The 23383-nt window shown below is 42.7% G+C and overlaps 1 protein-coding gene across 2 annotated transcripts in view; it reads left to right on the top strand.

Moving 5' to 3' along the window:
- Positions 1–23383, top strand: part of Tnn (tenascin N) — a 64200-nt gene that overhangs the window by 25160 nt on the left and 15657 nt on the right. The window contains exons 8-15 of one of the 2 annotated variants that reach the window (XM_076831392.2): positions 2313–2576; positions 9417–9680; positions 12378–12641; positions 13958–14221; positions 17979–18242; positions 20291–20421; positions 21415–21547; positions 21971–22122. In XM_076831392.2, the coding sequence (XP_076687507.2) occupies positions 2313–2576; positions 9417–9680; positions 12378–12641; positions 13958–14221; positions 17979–18242; positions 20291–20421; positions 21415–21547; positions 21971–22122 (1736 nt within the window). The remainder of the gene's footprint in view (positions 1–2312; positions 2577–9416; positions 9681–12377; positions 12642–13957; positions 14222–17978; positions 18243–20290; positions 20422–21414; positions 21548–21970; positions 22123–23383) is intronic. The other variant, XM_076831391.2, reaches the window with a different exon arrangement.

Below are 23383 nucleotides of genomic sequence, written 5' to 3'. Positions count from 1 at the left end.
AGGGCACCAAGTTTGGTTCCATCTTAGCTATTGTGAGTTGAGCTGCTATACACATTGATGTGGCTGCATCACTTCAGTTTGCTGATTTTAAATCCTATGAGTATAGACGGAGGAGTGGGATAACTGAATCAAATGGTGGTTCTATTCCAGGTTTTCTGAGGAACCTCTATACTGCTTTTCAGAGTGGTTGCACCAATTTGCAGTCCCACCAACAAAGTTTGAGTGAACCTTTTTCCTGTGGGAGGATGTTTGATTTTCCTTGTCTGATATTGGCAGAAATCAGTAACATGTAGATGGCAGACCTGTGTCATATTCTTCCCACCATCCTTCAGTAACTTTGAACACATTATCTTATAACAAAGACTGTGGATTCAGCCTCATATTTGGGTTTCATAAAGATTAGTGATAATTGGTCATGTCCAACCACTATACCTCCAATTGTGTATTTCCTTTCTGGTCAGTCATCAAAACACTTTCAGAAAGGTTAGAGATTTAAAGAAGACACATACTTTAGGATCTGCATGCTGGGTACCGTGGGAGATGGCTTTTGTTGTGCTTACTAGGGAACAAGGGAAGGTTATTGCTTTCTTAGTGGATAAATCCTGTTTTTGAATAGTTTTTACTAATCTGAGGATCCCACGATTGTAATTATATGGGATAACAGTCCACAATTTTAGTGCTTTTCCAACTCTGTTTCTAATTTTTAAGAACAATCTTATTAAGATGAATTTACATATTATAAAATTTGCTCCTTAAAAATATACAATTTCAGGGGCTGGGGCTATGGCTTAGCGGTAGAGTGATTGCCTTTGCATGGAGGCACTGGGTTCGATCCTTAGCACCACATAAAAATAAATAAACAAAATGAAGGTATTGTTTCCATCTACAACATATATATATATAAAACAATTCGTCAGTGTTAGTGCATTCAGAGCTGTACAGACACCACCACAGTCTGTTTCAGCACACATCACCAAAGAGAAACCTCATATTCATTGCCAATTGCTCCCTGTCCCCAGTCTTTGCAGCCCTAGATAACAGCTGCTAACTGTTCACACATCTCCCTGCCCTGAGCATTTCATATCCAGGGTAAACATAACACCTGGCTTGTGCCCAGCTTCCTTCCTGAAGCATGGTATTTTCCAGGTTCATCCATGTTGTAGCCTGCATAGGTACTTAATTTTGTTGTGAATTAATATTTAATTGTATGGATACATACATTTTATCCATCCACCAATTATTGGATATTAGAGTTGTTTCCACCTTTAGCTATTTTGAATAATGATACTATGAACATTTGTCTACAAGGTTTTATGTGCACATATGTCTTCATTTCTATCAGGTAGGAACTTAAGACAATTTGCTAATCCTATCTTTAATCTTTGAGGCACTACCAAACTATTTCTGAAGTGTTTGTGTCATTTTACATTACCACCAGCAATGATTTATGGTTTTGTGTGTGTGTGTGTGTGTGTGTGTGTGTGTGTGTGAGAGAGAGAGAGAGAGAGAGAGAGAGAGAGAGAGAGACAGACAGACACTAGGATTCTAGGATTGAACCCAGGGCCTTGTGCATGTTAAAAAAAAGTACTCTACCACTGAGTTATATCCTCAGTCCTTTTAAAAATATTTTGACACAGGGTCAAGTTACCAAGGCTGGCCTGAACTTGTGTTCCTCCTGCCTCAGTTTCCTGAGTAGCCAGTCATACCGGGTGTGCCACTATGCCCACCTGAGCATTATTTGTTGAAATAGTAGAACAGAAATTTGTTGAGATAGTAGAACAGGAATCAGACCTGCCCATTTTGCATCTGAGAATGCTCAAATATAGTGCAGTGCAGGATATCTACAGGTCACTCAGCTGATGTGATGATTCGTGGTTTGATTCATAAAATATTCATGGATTATCAAGGTATCTTAAAATCTGTTTAGTGAAAGGCCTGCATTTACAGATGAGGAATGTGAATCACAGTCAGAGGCAGTGAGGGTCCTAGGCCATGGCCCGCTGAGGGCAGAGCTGGAGAAGACCCATGGTCTTCTGCCTGCAGCCAGGTGCTTCCTACCCCTCAGCTCAGCCTCAGGCTGGGACCAGAACCCAGCCTCTCTCACTCTGGGGTGCTGCTCATTCTACTGTCCTGTGCTGCCTCCTTGAGGATGCAAGAATCCAGCTGTGCAGACAAGGTCTGTGTCTGTGACACCCCTAAAAATAAACATAGGAGAAGGGAAAACCATGAGAACAGGAAATTCCTCAGCCCAGTAATTCCTCACTCTCTGGTGCCTGTTAGTAGTATTTATTGATCAGCACTTTTCCTCTTAGACATTGACAGCCCTCAAAATCTGGTGACTGACCAGGTGACAGAGAACACTGCCACTGTCTCCTGGGACCCCGTGGAGGCTGACATTGACAGGTACGTGGTGCGCTACACCTCTGCTGACGGAGAGACCAAGGAATTTCTGGTTGGGAAGGATCAGAGCAGCACTGTCCTGACGGGCCTGAGGCCAGGGATGGAGTACGCTGTCCATGTGTGGGCCCAGAAGGGGACCCAGGAGAGCAAGAAGGCCTACACCAAATACCCCACAGGTAATGAATGCCATTCTTTGGGAACGTAACACTTGTTATGCTAAGCCTTTGGGAAGTTGAGTTTTCCTCCTCTGAAATTGGCAAAAGTCCATGATTTGTAGAAGACCTGAATGATAGACCTTTGTCATACTATTCACCTCATGCTTTAATGCTGTTTAACATGTTCTCTCATTATAAGGAGCTTATCTATATTCAGTCTCATAGTTTGACTTCAGAAAGATTAATGATGATTAGTCATATTCACCTACTGTACCTCCAATTATGTATTTCTTTTGTGGTTAACCTCAAAATATTTCTAGGAAGAGAAGAGAAACAAAGAAGCCAACATGTTAGGATCTGTGAACTAGTTACATTAGGGAGATGGCTTTTGTGTGTGTCATATATAGTCTTTATAATGTTGAGATAGGTTTCTTCTATCCCTAGTTTCTTCAGTGTTTTTAGCATTTATGGGTGCTGAGTTTTGTCAAAGGCATTCTCTGTAACTATTGAGAAGACTATGTGATTTTTGTCCTTAATTATATTTATGTGGTAAATTACATTTATTGATTTTCATATATTAAACCATCCTTGCATCCCTGGGATAAAACCAACATAGTCATGATATGATCTTAACATATCGTTAAATATGATTTGCTAATATTTAATTAAGGATTTTATCAGGGATATTGGTCTGTAGTTTTCTTTCCTTGATGTGTACTTATTTTTTTTTAATATTTGTTTTAGTTGTAGATGGACATGATACTTTCATTTTATTTATTTATTTTTTAATGTGGTGCCAGAGATCGAACCCTGTGCCTCATGCATGCTAGGCAAGTACTCTACCACTGAGCCATAATCCAGGCCCGACTTATTTGGTTTTAATAGAGTGATATTGGCTTCATAGAATGAATTTGGATGTGTTCCAAACTCTATTTCATGGAATAATTTGAGAAAAATTGTTATTAATCCTTCTTTTATTTTATTTTATTTTTTTAGTTGTTGATGGACCTTTATTTTATTCATTTATTTATATGTGGTGCTGAGAATTGAACCCAGTGCCTCACACGTGCTAGGCAAGTGCTCTACCACTGAGCCACAACCCCAGCCCCCGTGTTAGTTCTTCTTTAAATGTCTGGTAGGACTTCAGCTGAAAATTCATCTGATTCTGAGCTTTTCTTTTTTGGAAGACTTTTTATTACTGCTTCTATCTCATTGCTAGTTATTGTGTTGTAGGCACAGATGAGGCAAGGCACCGAAGATAGTAGGAAACAGTTTTATTTGGCTGCAGCCAGGTTCAGAGGGCACAGCTTTTGCTGTAATCAATTAATCCCCTGAACCCCAAATTCAGGGAGTTTCAGAGTTTTATACCCAGAATGTAAAGGGAGGGGCTCAGAAGTTCACAGTCTGTAAAAGTTCACAGAAAAGCAGCTTTTTCTTTCACTGTTTTGGGAAAGTTAACTCTTCATGGACAGCACCTGAGAAGGGGAGAGCTTCTTCTTCCCTTCATTCCTCCCCTGCCATGGAGTCCAGTTGGTAACTTATCTTAAAAATGTACACATCTCTGTGAAGCCCAGCTCAAGGCCAGAGGCCTTGTTTGCACATTTCTACAAAAGTACTATACTAGATATGTTCATGAAAAACTAGTAAGAGGTGTCCAGCACCTGGAGTGCTGGTATCTTCTCTGCCAGTGGCCAAGTAAAACAGGGTGACACGAAAATAGGAAGTTTATCTACATTGAACTCTTTTGCAGAGACTCTTTTGCTGACAGTTCTAATATCAGCCATGGTGAAGATTTCTGGAGAAGCCCAGTTAAAGACTTTTTAGTGGAGAAAGGGGGTGCCACTTCAATTGGTCTTTTTAGGTTTTCTGTGTCCTCTTGATTCAGTTTTGGCAGTTCATATGTGTATAGAAAGGTGTCCATTTCTTCCAGGTTTTCCAATTTATTTGGAGTATAAATTTTCAGAATAGTCCCATATTTTCAAAATAGCCTCCTTTTACATCTCTAATTTTATTAATTTGAGTCTTCTCACTTTTCCTTTGGTTAGTTTGGCAAAGGGCTTATCAATCACGTTTATTTTTTCGAAGAACCAATGTTTATTCCATTGATCCTTTGTATTTTTTTCTCTCAATTTTTTTTTTTTTTAATTTTAGCTCATCGATTTCCTTCCTTCTACAGGTTTTGGAAGTGGTTTGTTCCTATGTTTCAAGGAGCTTGAGATGCAGCATTAGGTAGTTTATTTGGGATTGTTCTTATTTTCCTATATTGGCACTTATAGTTATAAATCTTTCTCTCACCTTCATAATGTTCCAGACATTCTGGCATGTTATATCGCTATTTTCCTATTCTCATTTGATTCTAAGAATTTTAAAATTTCTCCCCTGATTTCTTATATCATTTACTCATTATTCAAAACGATGTATTGTTTTGAATACAAAACAAAGAGTCTTTACTAAGTTTATGTCTGGATGAGAGAGGTATGTTGATATCACCCAGTATTATTGTATTGGGGTCTACTTGAGTCTTTGAATAGTATTCGCTTTATGTAATTAGGTGCACCAATGTTTTGTGTATAAATATTTACTATTTTTATATCTTCTTATTGGATTATTCTCTTTACCTGTATGAAGTGATTAATTTTGGCTTAAAAATTTGATTTGTCAGGCATGAGATTAGCTACTCTGCTTGTTTGGGGCTCCATTTGAATGGGATATCAATTTCTATTCTTTAAATTTCAGCCAGGGGCTGTTTTTACTTGTAGGTGAGTCTGGCAAATAGTTCAATCTGGTTTTTAAAAATCTATTCTGCCAGCCTATGTATTTTAACCAATGTTATTATAGATATATTTATTAATTCCTGCCATTTTGATTTATTGATAATGTTTAATTTGGTTCTATTTTCTTAGCTACTCCATAAATAAGATTTGTTCATTTGTGTATGCACTCTGTTTTTAATTTTATTTAAAAAATTTCTCTGTGTGAGGTATTTATTTAAGTATTTTCTGTAGTGCTGGCTTAGTAGTCATGAATTCTTTTAGTTTCTTCTTATATTTAAAGGTTTTTATTTCTTATTTGATTCACAGGTGTGATATCCACAGGCTTTGTGTTAATTCTCTCTGTTTTTGTTATAGGAATGCATGTCCTTAAGTGGGACCTGAGGACACCTATAGTATTCCTACTTGGGGTCTGGTTGTTAGTTTTGGGGTTTTGTCTCTTCTATTCTTTGTATTAAAGTATTACTGAAGTTTGGGTGTGGTTAGTTTGTGTGTGGAGCAACTTGTACTGTCTCTTGGCTGCGTATAGTTCAGAAGCAGAGTTTCTACCCTGTGAAGTTGTAGTGCCCTCTAGTTTCCTAGCACTTCACATAAAAGGGGAAAATACATATAGCATTAAAAACCATTACATACTCTGTGCCTACTATGACATCTACAGCACTAATTATCACAAAAACAGGAATGGCTGGGTTAGCAGCTGACAAAAGCAAAAACAGTAAATAGCTCTGGACTAGATCTGGCATTAAACAGCAGGTGTCGACTACGCTGTCCACAGGACAATGACTGCAATACCATGAACAGGGAGCGCGGGGCTATATACAACAATTAGTTCTGAGAGATTATAAAAATATAGTTCATTAAGAGAAAGAAATTATGATCGAAAGGTCAAAGAAATTTTAAAATGTTCAAGATGTGAACAGAGAGAATGCAGAAGATATGTAGCAAGTAATGACTATAAAGAAGAAGGAAAACAACAACAACAGAAAACAAAGATTGAGACAAAAAGGAACAAGAGAAACAAGTAAAAAAAAAAAAAACAAAAACAAACAAGAATCCCTAACCCTCATAAGACAAGGAAAAATAACTATCATTAAAAAATTGCCAAGAATGAGAAAAAAAGAAAGAAATATAATCATTACCAATATATATCCATGACCAATCAGCATAGGAAGAACACACACACACACAATAAAAAAGGAAAGGGATAAAGATTCTTAGAAAAAAATGAAAGAATTGTCTCCACTGAAGTGGTCATAACTGTGGGTGAGGATGGATGGTCACTGCTCATCCCTGAGGGTCAGTCCTTCTTTCTGTTTCTTCTTGGGTTATGTACAGACAGCAAGAAACACATGAGAGACAGAGACACAGAGAGAGGGCTGGGGAAACAGTTAAGTTGGTAGAAAGCTTGCCTCTCATGCACAAGTTCCTGGGTTCCAACCCCAGCACCACAAAAAAGAAAAAAAGGAAAAAAAATACAAAGAAAGAGCAAGGGCTGTCAGTTGCTAACCACTTCCTTTTTAGAAATGTTCACCAAGTTTCCAGCTAGAGTGGCTCTAAACTGAAGCTGGTTGAGATAGCTCTCAGTTTCCCTTCTCACCAGTATAAGGTAGGATGGAATGGGAAGTGCGTCAGTTGAGTGTTGTCTGCCCAGACCAGATGAATGCACTCCCAGGGTGAGGCTGCTACAAAGTTCTAAGCGGGGAGTTCTGGCCGCTGCGGCTTATGTCTAAATGGGCCTTAGGGACTTTGTTGGGTGTTGTCTTCTCTGGAGAGGTTAGATCAACCCACTTCTAGGGCCAGATTCAGATCTCTGCTGGGAGTCTGGATCACCTCATGGAGCAGGGGAGCCAACCCTCCAAAGCTCTCACACACTTCGCTGGCCATGGATATGGTCTTCCAAGGTGAAGGCTGTGAGAGTAATCATGCCCACCAGTTCAGCTTCCCAACCCTGTTCAGCTGGTCCCGTGAGCTGCCCGACTCAAAGGGAAAGTGAGTTTCCCTCCCCGTGGGATTTCTGATTTGTATCCCCCTGGGCACCATCTTCTCTGTGCCTGTTTCACGTACATTCTGCCAGGTCCACCCTGGGCCACAGGACAGGTGCTCTCCAGGGCAGCATGGCAGAGTTTGCTGTGATCTCCTGGTTCCTGCAGCAGCAAGCTGCAGCATGGCTGCCTCAAGGTGGCCCCCACCTCAGCCCTCTGCAGCCAGTTGAGAAACAGAGCACTTTTCAAACCCCAGCTCACCGTGCAGCCTCTGAATCAGGCAATTTCAGGCCACTTGTCTAATCTGTCGGTTTTCCCTCCTCACATCTGTTCACTGTGTTTATTTCTGTTGGTATCATCCCTGCCTCTGCAGTGAGCTGCTGCTGCTGCTGGCTTGGCTCCAGTGTACTCTTTGCTGTTCTTTGTTCAATACACCTGAATAGAGGCTGGCTCTCTGATAAAGAATCTCAGTAAATTTCCTCTTTCACCCACTTTGCTGAGAAGCAGTATTCCTGCTGCTTGAATCTGGGGCCACAAGGCTACTGGAACTGCAGCTTTCCTCTGATACGCCCTAGCTTGAATTGTCATAAATCCTGTTACTACATTTGAGGATTCCATGGTTTTAGTTGTTTACAATAACAGTTCACTTTTTTTTTTAAAGAGAGAATGAGAGAGGGAGAGAGAGAGAGAATTTTAATATTTATTTTTTAGTTATCGGCGGACACAACATCTTTGTTTGTATGTGGTGCTGAGGATCGAACCCGGGCCGCACGCATGCCAGGCGAGCGCACTACCGCTTGAGCCACAACCCCAGCCCAACAGTTCACAATTTTAGTGCTTTTCTGTCTCTGTTCCTCATTTTTTAAGAAGTCTTATTAATATGCATTTATATATTATAAAGTTCACTCCTTTAAAATGTACAATTTGACAGTTTTTGTGCATTCAGAGCTATGCAGACACCACCACAGTCTGTTTCAGCACACATCACCAATGAGAAACCTCATATCCATTACTGATTGCTCCCTGTCCCCAGTCTCTGCAGCCTTGGTAACAGCTGCTATCTGTCCACACATCTCCCTGTCCTGAGCATTTCACATGCAGGATAAACATAATACCTGGCTTCCTTCCTGAAACATGTTATTCTCCAGGTTCATCCATAGATCATTACTTAATTTCATTGTGAATTAATATTTCGCTGTATAAATATACCACATTGTCTTTTTCACCAGCTGTTGGGCTTGTGGGTTATTCCCACTTTTTAGCTGTTGTGAATAATGATGGTTGGTTATTTACATTTAAGTTTATTTTTCTGCTTCTGGGGATCAAACCCATGGTAGGCAAGTGCTCTGACACTGAGCTTGACCCCACAACCCTGTATACAAGTTTTGTGTGCATATATGTCTTCATTTATCTTAGATATATGCTTAAGTGTAGAATTAATCTAATCATTTGGTAATTCTATCTTCAATTTTGAAGGAACTTCCAGATATTTCTGTTGTGGTTGTGTTGTTTTGCTTGCCCAATACCAATAAATGAGGGTTAGTTTTAAAATTTCTTTTGTCCTCAGAGGAATTTGTTAAAATACTATAATAGGAGCCAATATGCCCATTTTGCAGTTGAGAATGTTCAAATAAGTGAAAGTCAGAATTTCTACAAATCACATAGCTGATAATTCATGGTGTGGTTCATAAAATATTAATGAGTTATCAAATTATCAAGGTACCTTAAAAATCTGTCTAGTGAAAGGCCCACATTTAAGATGAGGACTGTGAGGTACAGAGGCAGTGAGGGGTCCAAGGCCAGAGCTAGAGAAGACCTATGGTCGGGGGGCTGCAGCCAGGGAGCTTCCTGCCCCTCAGCTAAGCCATAGGCTGAGACCAGAACCCGGCCCCTCTCACTCTGGAGTGCTGCTCATTTCACTTTCCAGTGCTGCTTCCTTGAGGACCCAAGAATCCAGCTGTGCAGACAAGGTCTGTGTCTGTGACACCCCTGAAAAACAACACAGGAGAAGGGAAAACCATGAGAACAGGAAACTGCTTTCGCCCAGCAACATTCTTTCTCTCTGGTGCCTGTTAGTAGTGTTTATTGATCAGCACTTTTCCTTTTAGACATTGACAGCCCCCAAAACCTGGTGACTAAACAGGTGACAGAGAACACTGCCACTGTCTCCTGGGACCCCGTGGAGGCTGACATTGACAGGTACGTGGTGCGCTACACCTCTGCTGACGGAGAGACCGAGGATGTTCCAGTGGGGAAGGATCAGAGCAGCACCGTCCTGACGGGCCTGAGGCCAGGTGTGGAGTACAGAGTCTACGTGTGGGCTCAGAAGGGGAAACAGGAGAGCAGAAAAATCAACACCAAGGCTCCCACAGGTAAGGGCATCGTTCTTTGGCAATCTAACACTATGCTGGGCCTGTGGGAGGATATTTAGTTTTCCTTGTCTGATATTGGCAGAAATCAGTGACCTGTAGAAGACCTGGATGGCAGACCTTTGTCATACTGTTCCCACCATCCTTCAGTAACTTTGAACACATTATCTTATAATAAATCCTTGGATTCAGCCTCATATTTGGGTTTCATAAAGATTAGTGGTAATTGGTCATGTCCACCCTCTGTACCTCCAATTGTGTGTTTTCTTTGTGGTTAGTCATTAAAACACTTTCAGAAAGGGTAGAGATATAAAGAAGACCCATACTTTAGGATCTGCATGCTGGGTACCTTGGGAGATGGCTTTTGCTGTGCTCACAAGGGAACAAGGGGAGGTTATTACTTTCTTAGTGGATAAATCCTGTTTTGAATAGTCTTTTTTAAAAAAAATTTTTTTTAGTTGTTGATAGATCTTTATTTTATTTATTTATACGTGGTGCTGAGAATCGAACCCAGTGCCTCATACATCCCAAGCAAGTGCGCTACCGCTGAGCTACAGTTCCAGCTCCTGTTTTGAATAGTCTTTACTAATTTGGGTTCTTCGTTGTAGTTACATGGAATAACAGTTCACAATTTTAGTGCTTTGCCATCTCTGTTTCTCATGTTTTAAGAAGTCTTATTAAGATGCATTTGAATATTATAAAATTTGCTCCTTTAAAATACATAATTTGACAGTTTTAGAGCATCCAGAGGGGTGCAGACACCACCACAGTCTGCTTCAGCACATTTTCAACACCAATGAGAAACCTCGTATCCATTACTGATTGCTCCATTCCCAATCTTTGCAGCAGTAGGTAACAGCTACTGTTACCTCACTTCTCCCTGTCCTGAGCAATTCACATCCAGGGTTAACATGATACGTGGCTTTTTGTGCCCAGCTTCCTTCATGAAGCATGGTATTTTCCAGGTTCATCCATATTGTAGCCTGCATAGGTACTTAATTTTGTTGTGAATTAATATTTCATTGTATGATTGTATGGATACACCATATTTTGTTCGTCAGTTTTTGGACTTTTGTATTTTTTTTGTTTGTTTTACAATTGTGCATAACGATGCTATGAGGATTTATGTATAAGTTTTGAGTGAAGCTATATGTATATAGCTTCTGTATATATATATATATATATATATATATATATATATATATATATATGTATATATGTATATATATACATATAGCTTCATACAAAATTTATACATAAATCCTCATAGCATCATTTTATATATTTATATGTACCTATATCTTCATACAAAAAGATTTTATATATATACACACACACATACACACATACACATGTCTTTATACAAAACATATATATATATATATATATATATATATATATTTCTTTTAGGCATCTGCCCAGACGTGTGATTACTATATCATTTGGTATTTCATTTTTTTTCCTAGCTGTACTGGGAATTGACTTAGGGTCTCTGATAAAATAGGCAAGTACTCTACCAGTGAACTACATTCACAGTCCCTTCTTAAAATTTTGAGACAGGTCTTGCTAAGCTGCCAAGGCTGACCTCAAATTTGGTGATTTTTCTGCCTCAGCCTCACAAATACCTGGGTTTACTGGACGTGCCACCAGGCCTGGCTTTGTAGTTCTATTCTGAATTTTTGAGGGACTGCCAGTATGTTTCCATAGGAGTTAAATCATTGTATGTCCAGCAGCAATGAATGGTGGTTATTTCCTTCATTTGCTTTAGCCTCAGAAGAAGGTATATTTTTTTGAGTTGTAGAGCAGAAATCAATATCCACATTTGCAGTTGAGAATGCTCAAATTCAGTGCATGATTTCTACAAGTCACATAGTTACATTTATTAGGTTTGATTCATTAAATATGGGATATTATGGTACCTTAAAAATCTGTATAGAGTAGATGGGCATGGTGGTGCGTGCTTGAAATTCTAGCCCCTCAGAAAGCTGAGGCAGAAGGGTGTCAAGGTCAAGGCCAGGGCTGTGGCTGTGGCTCAGCGGTAGAGCACTCACCTAGCACGTGCAAGGCCCTGGGTTTGATCCTCAGCACCACATAAAATAAATAAATAAAATAAAGGTATTGCCCAACTGCAACTTAAAAAAAAAAGATTAAGGCCAGTCTGTGCAACTTAAGATTCTATCTCAAAGTAAAAAACAAGAACTGGGGATGTAGCTCAAGGTCAAGTGTTTGCCTAGCATCTGTGGGGCCATGGGTTCTATCCATAGTACCACACCACACCACACCACACCACACCAAATAAACAAACAAATAGCAAACATCCACATTTACAGATGAGGAATGTGAGGCACAGTCGGAGGCAGTGGGGGGTCCAAGGCCATGGGCAGCTGGGGGCAGAGCTGGAGAAGACCCATGTTCTGGGGGCTGCAGCCAGGTGCTTGCTGCCCCTCAGCTGTGCCTCAGGCTGAGTCCAGAACCCAGCCCCTTTCACTCTGGGGTACCACTCATTTCATTGTCCTGTGCTGCCTCCTTGAGGACCCAAGAATTCAGCTGTGCAGACAAGGTCTGAGTCCATGACACAGGAGAAGGGAAGAACATAGAAGAAGGGAAACCATGAGGACAAAAAACTGCCCCGGCCCAGCAAAACGGGCACACTGTCTGGTGCCTGTTAGAGTGTTTATTGATCAGCACTTTTCCTCTTAGACATTGACAGCCCCAAAAACCTGGTGACTAAACAGGTGACAGAGAACACTGCCACTGTCTCCTGGGACCCTGTGGAGGCTGACATTGACAGGTACATGGTGCGCTACACCTCTGCTGACGGAGAGACCAAGGAATTTCTGGTTGGGAAGGATCAGAGCAGCACTGTCCTGACGGGCCTGAAGCCAGGTGTGGAGTACATGGTCGATGTGTGGGCCCAGAAGGGGGCCCGGGAGAGCAGGAAGGCCACCACCAAGGCCCCCACAGGTAAGGTGAATTGTTCTTTAGGAGCTGACACCTATCATACAGCACCTATGGGAGGTCAGAGTTTATTTCCTCTTGTGATGTGGGAAGAAGAGGATAATCTATGCATGGGCAGGACAGTCTCCCTGGGTAATGGACACACTCCATGCCATTCCTCATTTCCTTAACTGGTTTCTTTAGAGGTCAGTTCCTCATGTCAGTCTCTAAACTATTTTTGGATAATGTATCTAACAAATTCTCTTCTGTGTGCTGGAGATATTATTGATGTTCTCAGTTAGTTTGAATAGGAATAGTAAATAAAAATAAATACTATTTAGAGTGCAGTAAAAGTTCAACTTTATAAGTGTGACTTCTAATAGAGCAGATAGATGTATGGGGTTTGCTTTACTACAAATGAATCATACTTTTAAAATGAGTTTGTGACTTTAAACGATGATTACTTCTCTGAATGAGATGAATATGGTGTAGGTATAGAGAACGTGATGACACAGTTGATTTGGGGGTCTGTGACCTAAGGGACGGTGATGAGGTCAGAGTGTTCTTGGATGAGTTGGGGTGTCACAGTAAGCACATTGAAACGCCCAAATAACAATGACTTAAGCAAGAGAAAAGTGTATTTCCCTGTGTAGAATAGCAGAGTGTAGTGGGCCAGGGTTTTGAGGATAAGCATAATTTTTGCATTATATTCTTACCATTGTAGAAGAGATATGTGACCATATTGTGGACAGTGATTTAACTATCAAATCAATATGACAAGTGGATCCATATATACGGAAGAATATTAAAATAGGGTTTGAATTTTTGCTGACTTATTTTGCAACATGTGCCAAGCACTTTCCATGTGTCCTGTCCTCTGCTAGCACTGGGGACATGAAGAGGAATAGATGCAGCCTTCTCCTGCAGCATTTGGTTGTGACTGTTAGAATCTCCTTCTATGAAAAGAGAGGTCTTCACTGACATGAGGGCAGACATAAGGGTGTTAGCTCCCAGATCCTCCTCCACTCAGAACCTTGCACACTGCCTACAATGTGCCTTGTGATGAGGAAAGGCTCCCTGTGCCTTACTAAATGAACAAGAAGATTTGTTAAACTTTTGGTAGAGGTGATAGACCAGATTTTCAGATTCTTGTTGACAGTGCTTTGTAGTTGAGAAGACAAGTGTATACAGGGAGAGAGATGTATGTTCATGAACTAGTTAGAAAAAAAATGAGACGAAAACCCACAAAACTTGAAAGAGTCTCATCACAGGCAAAATGGCCACCAGTTTCTGCACCATGGAACCTGTTCATAGCGTATACTGATCAGCACTTTTCCTTTTAGACATTGACAGCCCCAAAAACTTGGTGACCAACCAGGTGACAGAGAATACCGCCACTATCTCCTGGGATCCAGTGCAGGCTGACATAGACAGGTACATGGTGCGCTACACCTCAGCTGATGGAGAGACCAGGGAGGTCCCAGTGAGGAAGGAGAAGAGCAGCACCGTCCTGACGGGCCTGAGGCCAGGTGTGGAGTACACAGTCCACGTGTGGGCCCAGAGGGGGGCCCGGGAGAGCAAGAAGGCTGACACCAAGGCCCCGACAGGTAATAGGCTCCACTCTTTGGGAATGTCAGAGCTGCCGTGCTAAATCCATGGAGTCAAGTTTGTTTCCCTTGTTTCCCTTTGCTTCTATTGGTAGGTAACAGGGCGGGGGTAGGGGGGCAAGTAGAGCAAATAGGATAATTAACACAGCTTATTGCATTAATGAGCTATTGTTTCTTCATGATGACACAGTTGATTTGGGGGTCTGTCACTTAAGGGACTGTGGGCTGTTTTTGCAGGGTGCTTTAGTACATTTTCTGCTGCTATAATAGCATTCCACAGATCGTGTGAATTGTAAACAAAACAAGTTTATTTGGTTTGTGGTTCTGGAGTCTGAAGTCCCAGAGCTTGGTGCTGTCATCTGCTGATGAACTTTGTGCTGTGTCATAACTTGGCAGGAGGGCAAGAGAGACAGCAAGAGGGCTCTGACCTTATCCTACCTTGTGATCTCTCACCTACTCCTGTGATAATGACACTAATCCATGAGTGAGGGCAGAACCCTTGTGACCCAGTCATCTCTCAGAGTTTCCACTGCTTAATGCTGATACAGTAATGGTTCAATTTCATTATGAGCTTTAGAGGAGTCAGGCATTCAAGCCATAGCCATTCACCTAACGAGGGAAGGAAGCATAGTAATAGACTCCACTGAGTAGTCCCTCCAATGGCTTAAAAATCTTTCTAAAGTCTGTGTTTCTCACCATTGTGCTTCTCAGCTATAGAACATTTTAGAAATAAGCTGAGTATGGTACACTTCTGTAATCCAACTATTTGGGAGGCTGAGGCAGGAGGATTACAAGTTCAAGGCCAGCCTGAGCAGTCCTAATGAGACCCTGTCTCAAGAGTAAAAAAATAAAAAGGGTTGGGGGTGCATAGCTCAGTGGTAGAGCATCCTTGGGTTCAACTCCCCATAGGAAGAAAGAAACAATAGAAATAATGTAAATAATGTAAAACAATTCAAAATTCCTAAAACCAGTGGATTAGGAATTGTTTTGTGGCAGGCTATTTTATGTAGGTTTGACTTAATGCATACCTTATAGTTAAGTTATAAATATTAACTGGGCAGTTAGAGCTCTGTTCCAACATGCAGCTAACTTAACGAGCATCTTCTCAGTTGGCAGTCGTGGAGATAGAGCCGTGAACAAAATAAATATGGCAGCACTCTGAAAGTCCACTGGGAGAGGGACAGTAAACAAAAAGTCAAATCTATGATTATGAATTATGATGAGTTCTGGGAAGGAGATGAACATGGTGCAGGTGTAGAGAACAACAGGGAGGGGTGGTCCTTAATGGGGGTGAGGGGGTACTGATAGCAGACACCTTGATGGAGACACCCAAATAGCAGTTGTTGCAGGAGGGGAGTCTGTTCCTGTGTTTAAAATGGCAGTGTGTAAGGGGGCCAGGGCTGTGTGGTAGCTCCCTGGTGCAGGACACCTAGGCTCCTTGTCTGTGTTTGTTCAGTGGACTCCAGGGAGTTGGCCTCATTTATTTGACAACGACTGCATCTGCATTCCAGCCAGTGGGAGGGGCCTGGGAAAGGGCAGGCATGACTGGCATATTGCACACATAGATTCTTCCTATTCACTGTCAGATCCAAGACACAGTGCCAGATCTCACTACAGAGAGGCTGGTAATGAGGTCTTCATCTGAATGGCCATATGCCCAGTTTTACTTCTCTTTTTCTTTCCAGTGTTGGGGATTAAATCCTCATGCATGCTAGGCAAACACTGTAGCTCTATAGCTCTGAGCTACATCCCCAGCCCTTAGTTTTAACTTCCTTAAAATTTTCCTGTTAACTATTTAAGTTGCATCTAGCTAGTGTGACTATTTAGTTTTTAATTAAGAATAACTAAAATAAAAATTATTTCCTCAGTTGAACCAATCACATTCAGATAGTTAATAGCATGTGTGGCTAAGGCTACTGTATCAGACAATGCAAATTCCAGAAATATTGGTTGCATCACTGCAGAGATCTGTTGGACAGTGCGCTTACAGAAGAAGCAGAGGGTAGATACTGGGGAAAAAGCTATTTCTGGCATAGGCAAGAGCATGTGTGATGGCCCTGAGCAGGAACAGCCCAGGAGATGGTTGCAGAACTGAAAGAGGATGGTATCTTTGGAACACAGAAGGTGAGCTGGCAAGTGTCTTGAGATGAGGTGGGAAGGAGCAGGGTTAGGTCATCCAGGACCACATGGCACCTGAAAGAGGAAGTATGTTATATTTACTAGACAAGAGTGACATAATGCAGTATTCAAAAACATTTTGCACACCATAGTGAGGAAAATAAATGGCAGAGAGAAGGCAAGGGTAGAAGCAGGAAGATTAGTAAAGAAATTATTATAAAAATCTGGGTGAGAGATGGTAATGATTTGGATAAGTGTGGTGGCAGTAGGAAGAGAGAAAAGGGGTTGCTGGGAGTATATTGTATAAGTGACAGTGCTGGGTGATCAATGAGATGTGGGGTAAGAAGAAAATAAGGAATCAAATATGACCTTTGTTTCTGATTTGAGCAACACAGAAGATTGTGGTACCATTGTTTTGACAAGCAAGGCTGAGAGATAAATGTTTGGGAAGGAATGTGAGACTTTTAAATATTTAAGCTTGAAATATCTGTGAGGTTTTTTTGTAAATTGAGTGATTTATTCATTAATTCCAACACATGTTTAGGGGGTGTCTAACATAGGCGGGGCACTGTGGTAGATGAGCAGCAGTTGACTCAAGCCAGGGGCTCAGAATTTTGTGAAGCCATGAGCATCCATTTGACACTTTAAGCTGTGGACATGTGCAAATCTCCCAGGGAGAAACGCAGAGAGAGAGGAAAAGAGGAAGCTTTGGCTGGTTCTTGAAGGTTTCTAACAGAGGACTGAGGATGAAGTGGAGGAGCCAGTCAGTTAGGAGGAAAATCTGGGGAGTGTGTAGCTCTTGGCAGAGCTGAGAGTTCCAAGAAGGAGGCCAGGGATCAGCTCTGCCAAATGCTCTCAAATGTCAAGTAAAGTGAGGATTTCAAGTGTCCACTAGAAAGTTGTCCTTGGTGACCTTGACTAGCAGATTAGTGGTGTGTTGTAGGCAGGGGCCAAACATGAAGTTGAGGAGTGAGCCAGAGACGGGTGGGGTTGAGCATGCAGGTGCCTCCCTTGAGTCTGTCAGCTCAAAGGTGCAGGGGATAAGTGATGCTGGGAGAGATGGGGACCCTAAGGCTGGTGTGTCTGGACTGATGGCAGAGAAGGGGAGGCTGGTGGTGCAGGAGAGAGGGCAGAGAAGGACGAATACGTGGGCAGGAGAGGGGCTTCAAAACTCAGAGCAAAGAGGGTTCAGTCTTGGTTTGAGCACAAGAAAATAACAGGAACTTGGATAAAAGTCTTCGTTTCTCTGGTCTTCCATTCTCTTTCCCTTTTTATAAGTCGAGAAGTTTGGGAGGGTTGATTTCTCAGTTCTCAAATTTGGAGAAACACAGTAAATAGAAACCATGGTGATCATAAGAGTGTTTCAGCTATGGTGACTCATCTTGATGCTCAGATTTTTACTGTCAATTTTGGTAAGAACTACAAGGTCAGAAAATTTCTGTATTTATAAATGTAGAGAATATCTGATTCCTTCCAGTTTTAATATTCAGTGGCTTGTTTCCCCAGAAAATAGAAGCCTCTTACCCCTGTTTTAAATGAGGTCCTACCATTATTAATGACAATGGAGAGTGGCTGGAATGGGGAGAGTGGTGGGATGTCCTTTTTTGGTTCTAAATCTTTTCTAAATCTTTCAAAAAAGAAATCGACAGCCCCAAAAACCTGGTGACCAATCGAGTGACAGAGAACGCCATTACCATCTCCTGGGACCCCGTGCGAGCCACCATTGACAGGTACATGGTGCGCTACACCTCAGCTGATGGAGAGACCAGGGAGGTTCCAGTGGGGAAGGAGAGGAGCAGCACCGTCTTGACGGGCCTGAAGCCAGGTGTGGAGTACACCATCCAGGTGTGGGCCCAGAAGGGGGCCCGGGAGAGCAAGAAGGCCAACACCAAGGCCCTGACAGGTATTCGAGGGACCAGTCAAGGGAACCCTTCACACTTATCATGACTGGGTGGGGAGGGGTTCAGGAAGTGAGCTTGATTTACCTGAGGACATTCTTCAAAGCTGTTTCCTATTTACATTTTTGAAATGATACTCTGACATGACCATCCAGAGAAGATTGCATGTAGAGCCCGTGGTGGGATGGTTGTCCAAAACATGGCTGCCCCTAGCCACATACTCTCAGCCCAGCTGTTGGAGTCTCTGGCCCTTGGTATCAGAATTGGTTGGGGCTCAACTCCAGGTGGAGGAGGAGAGGCAGGGACCTCAGTCTGTCTCTTCCAGGGTGGGGGCCATGGTGAGGAGTCTTCCTGCATGCCATATCCAGTTGCTCACCCAGGGTGCTGGGCTGTGTGTGTATGGGTGAGGGTCTCTAGGCTTGGCAGAGCATCATGGAATCAGGCCGCGGTAGGAGCTGGAGGTCTGTGGTCATTCAGGCAGTTTGGGCAAGTTCTGTTCATACCCTTTATGGTCAAGTGCACCAACCGGGGCCTCTGGAGTTAGAGATGCCCTAAGTTTCTTCATGATTTTAATTTTATTAAAAATCAGCCAGTATTTTTAACCCTCGAGTGAATATGTGCTTTTAGCAAAAGTTTTCAAACTAAAGAAATCTATGTAAAAACACAACCAAACCACCTCTTCTTTCCACCCCAGACTCCCCACACCTGTGTGCTCTCAGAGTGAGCAGTAAATAGGGTCTCTGTCCCTGCCTTCTCCTTCTTTCCCTCCATTTCTCTCTTGTCTCCCCCATTCCTTTGATGGTCTCTTCTTCATCTTTTCTTTACCTCACTTTTCCCATTTGTAAAGACAGGAATGAAATTTTCATCTTTCTATTTCATAGAAATGTGAAAGTAACCAAGAAAGACATCTCAAGTCCATGACCAGGGGACTAGTGGCTGTCAAAGAGGTGGCAGGAACTAGGTTAAAATGTTTAAATAGTTACAATTTTGCAAGCAAATTAAATTTTTCCGTGTGATGGATAGAATAAAATCCATGCCAGATGTTATGTTTTAGAAAATCAAACAAAGCTGATATTACAGAAACTCGAAATTTGTCAAAACAGCCTAATTCAAAACAACAGCTGTTTGTCTGATTTCTATTAAAATACTGCAGTTCTGTTCTCTGCTGAAATGCTACTGGGTAGAAAATAGCCAAGAGACGTCTTTTTGGGAACTTCTAAATTAAAATCGCCTTCAATGATGAAGTTTCTTCAAAATGGAAATTTCCATTCATGTCTTATTTAGTTTAAAAATTTTTTTTTTGAAGAACTGTCTGACCAGTTATTATGGTGGTGACTAGTACTTTTGCTGAGCTTCATGCACATGCCCATGCCCGCACACTCCCCCTGGTGTTTGGTAGGGAAGTACACGTGAGAAAAACTGCTTATTCTACCCCCTCCCCATGCCTCCATTGCTCCCTTCATTTTTCTCTATGTAAGTACTGTCTTGTCCCACTTCTTTCTGTGCTGGGTATGCATTACCAGCAGACACCAATGTATGCCACACCCATGGGTATTTAAGAAATGTAACTTTGTATTTCCATCGTGGAAATTATCTTTCCATGGAACTTAATTTTTATCATAATCCCGGTTATGCTTCATGGTGAGCACACCAGAGTTGTGCTTGCTGAGGCATCCCTGGTTCTTGTGTGGGGGCCCTTCTAGGTCTGTGGCTGTCTCCTGGCTCCACATCACCCTGGGAGCACTGCTGAGTCCAAGAACTCATTGCTCCCCTGCGCTGCTCATCTCCACTGCTTTATGGGAATCTGCTGGGGAGGCGGGGGCCCAGATTCCCTCCCTTTGGGACCCATCCAGCACCCTATTTCTTAATCTTCTTGTTCTCAGTGGGTCTGTACTTTTGGAAACAGAGGACAGGAAGGCCCTTTGGTAAGGAAAAACTTACACTGGAAGGAAGAGAAATGGGAGGATATGTAGGGAGAAAATATAAACCAATAGTTCAGAAATGGCCTCAGCTGTACCTTAGTAATGATAATTACCTGACTTTTTATTTACAGAAATTGACCCTCCCAAAAACCTCCGTCCATTTGGGGTAACACATTCTGGTGGGGTGTTGACCTGGATGCCTCCCTCTGCTCAGATCGATGGCTACATCCTGACCTACCAGTTCCCAAATGGCTCAGTTGAGGTACTGGATATTCTCTGTCTTTTCCCTTAGTGTCCTGTCTCCACAGCCTCTGTGTGGAGGTACTGACTGTGCAGATCACCTTGATTGCTGGCTGGCTGGCAACATGCTAATCACGCCGTGGGTCCTCATCAATCACAGAGTGTGTATACCAAACAGCTAAGCACAGTCATTTGTGAACACTGGTCTCAGTGTTAGGTCTAAGCTTTGTGCCTGCTCCTAGCTGATCACTGTGCATTTGCTGGCGGCACATCTACCCTGTGTTATTTATTTTTATAACCAGTGAGGTTATAAAATGTGAGGTCTGCGAGGGCGGGGAATCATGGTCCATTTTCTTTATAGCTATATCTAAAGTGCTTAGGATAATGCTTAGCACATGGTAGGTGCTCAATAAAAATATATTGAATGAATTGATTAATCCTTATTTAAGGGTTGTATCTACCCTTGAATCTGAAGGCCAGCAAATTTTCAAAACTTGTCCTTCTCTCTCCTTGGTAAGATAGAAAGAAAGGAGGCAGAAAAAAAGGAAGGCATTTTGACTTATTCGTTTTTATAGTGAATGCTTCTGCCAGTCCTGCTAGGAGAGGTAGCCCTGTGCTTGTAGAGGGAATAAGATGGGAAATATCAGCTACTTCTGTGTCCACAGATATAATGGCCAGTTTCACTCCCTTTTAAATACCTCCTCGGCCCATCATTGTCAGCAAATTGCTGCTAGTGGTGGCTGTGGTCAGTGCTCTGGTGGGTGTCTGAAGAAGAAGTCTTTAGGGTCTGGCAGTGCTGGAGGAGTGGCGGTGCCTGGCTCTCAGCTTGTATTCCCAGTAGTGCTAAAGCTCCGTGGCAGGGCCTTCAGAGAGGTGGCTAGGACCCACTGGGCTTCTGGGCTGCCACTGAGCCCTCCGAGAGCTCCTGTCAGTAGCATCAAGGAAAGCTTTGACTTCCAGCATGCTGGGACCATAAACCGCATCACTGACTACCCACTTCTTCTTTGCTTGGTAGGAGGTGCAGCTCCGAAGGGGCGACCAGAGGTTGGAGTTGCAAGGCCTGGAGCAGGGCACCACCTACCCTGTGTCCTTGGTTGCCTTTAAGGGTGATCGCCGGAGCAGGAGCGTCTCCACCCCCCTCTCCACAGGTGACGAGAAGAATCCTGGCCTCTGAATGGCAGTGCCGTAGAGGACAGGCAGTGGCAAGGCTGGAGTGAGCAAGTGCTTGCAGAGTTCCGGATTTCTTGGGGCATGGGGCAGTGCAAACGGAGTTAAGGATTTCAAAGAAATCCATCCCACAGTGGAAACAGTAAAGTCAGAGTGAAAAAGAGAGTTATTTTGTGGGAGAATTGGATTGGGGGAGAAAGTCATATGAACTTGGCCTTAAAATGTCTTTGCAGAGTTTGATGAGAGTAAAATAAGTGAGGAAAATAAAATGTGTATGAAGAGTTTGAAGGAGCAAAATAGCAGAAGGTTATGAACTGTTTTCCTAACAAAATAGCTTGCCTACGGACGGGGAAAAGCCCCTCCCTTGCCCTTCTCACCACACTGTCCCTCTGCTCCCCTTCCAGTTGATGCCCGTTTCCCACACCCCTCGGACTGCAGCCAGGTGCAGCAGAACAGCAATGCTGCCAGTGGTCTCTACACCATCTACATAAATGGTGACGCCAGCCGGCCCTTGGAGGTGTACTGTGACATGGACACGGATGGAGGCGGCTGGATTGTGAGTCCTGCAGAGCCTGGGAACTCTGTGGAACACTGACTGCCTTCCTAGGGAGCTGGTCACAGCTACTCAGGGGGTGTTTGGGGCTCTAGTTCATTTTTATCCAGGGGACAGAGGAGCTTTGGGGACTTGCAGCTGCTTTGAGAGTGATCCCAACCTACTGTAAGGACAGAGCTTTGTACTGACTACCTGTCATAGAGCAGGCTTGGTTAAATAGGCCTGGTGACCACGTGGCTTGTGTGCGTTACTTATGTTCCTAAACGTTTGTAAACATGACCTGTCCCAACAGCTTTAGAGTAAGTGGGAGGATTATTATACCTGTTTTACAGACAGGGAAAGTGAAGTCCACAGAGGAAAAACACCTTGACTGAGTCACACAAGTTAATGACAAAGTCATTACTTTATATATATAACTCCAGCCTCCTTACTCATTAGTTTATATTATATTATATATTATATGTATTATATTATATATATTATATTATATTAGTTATATTATATATATAACTCCAGCCTCCTTACTCATTAGTTTTCCCCAATGGGTCACCTCAGGCCATTCAAGGTGGAAACCCATGGCCTCTCTGGGGACTCAGTCCTCAGGATGACAGAGCCTATTGTCTAGGTTCTGCCACCCTGGCTCCACAGGACAGAAACAAGGCCTTTGGGGATTTTATGTGAAAGACTAAGACCTGAAAGGGGGAAGCTTGGACAGAGTTCTAGTAGTTTCTCTTCTCTGAGGAGGTTTTCTTTTCTTGAGCCATTGTCCACTTAAACCGCACAGCCTCTCCTTTTTGATTCCATGCCTGATCAGTCATATGAAGGTGGTGATCTGATCCTTCTATCTCCCTCCCCTCTCCTCCCGTGTCTGAACCGATAGAAGCTCTCACTGCCTCACCCAGCATGCGACCTTTGCCTGCTCTGCACTGGCAACCCACTGTGGAAACAGAAAGCGCCATCTCTTAGTGCCCAAGCTATATTCATTTACACATTTGCTCAGGGGCCTGGGAAACCAAAGACACTTGAGCATCCATGGCTGAAATGAGACCATCCGAGGAGCCGCATCAAGAAAACTCACTGTCTGCACAGGGGCATTTGACAGCTGAAAAGCCGTCTTTGGATAGGATGGGAATTTTAGATGGGGAGAATTCCCGATTGATCCGTAGAGTATCAGAGCAGAATGCAACGAGGGAAGTCTTCCACCTGACCAGCGCCCCCTGCACCTGCTGCTGTTCATCGGCACTGGTGTGACTCCGGGCACTCC

This window comes from Callospermophilus lateralis, chromosome 13, assembly GCF_048772815.1.
Source record: "Callospermophilus lateralis isolate mCalLat2 chromosome 13, mCalLat2.hap1, whole genome shotgun sequence".
In the NCBI taxonomy this organism is placed as follows: Eukaryota; Metazoa; Chordata; class Mammalia; order Rodentia; family Sciuridae; genus Callospermophilus; species Callospermophilus lateralis.
The sequence above is the reverse complement of the archived record's forward strand: the minus strand, read 5'-3'. Positions and strand labels throughout refer to the sequence as shown.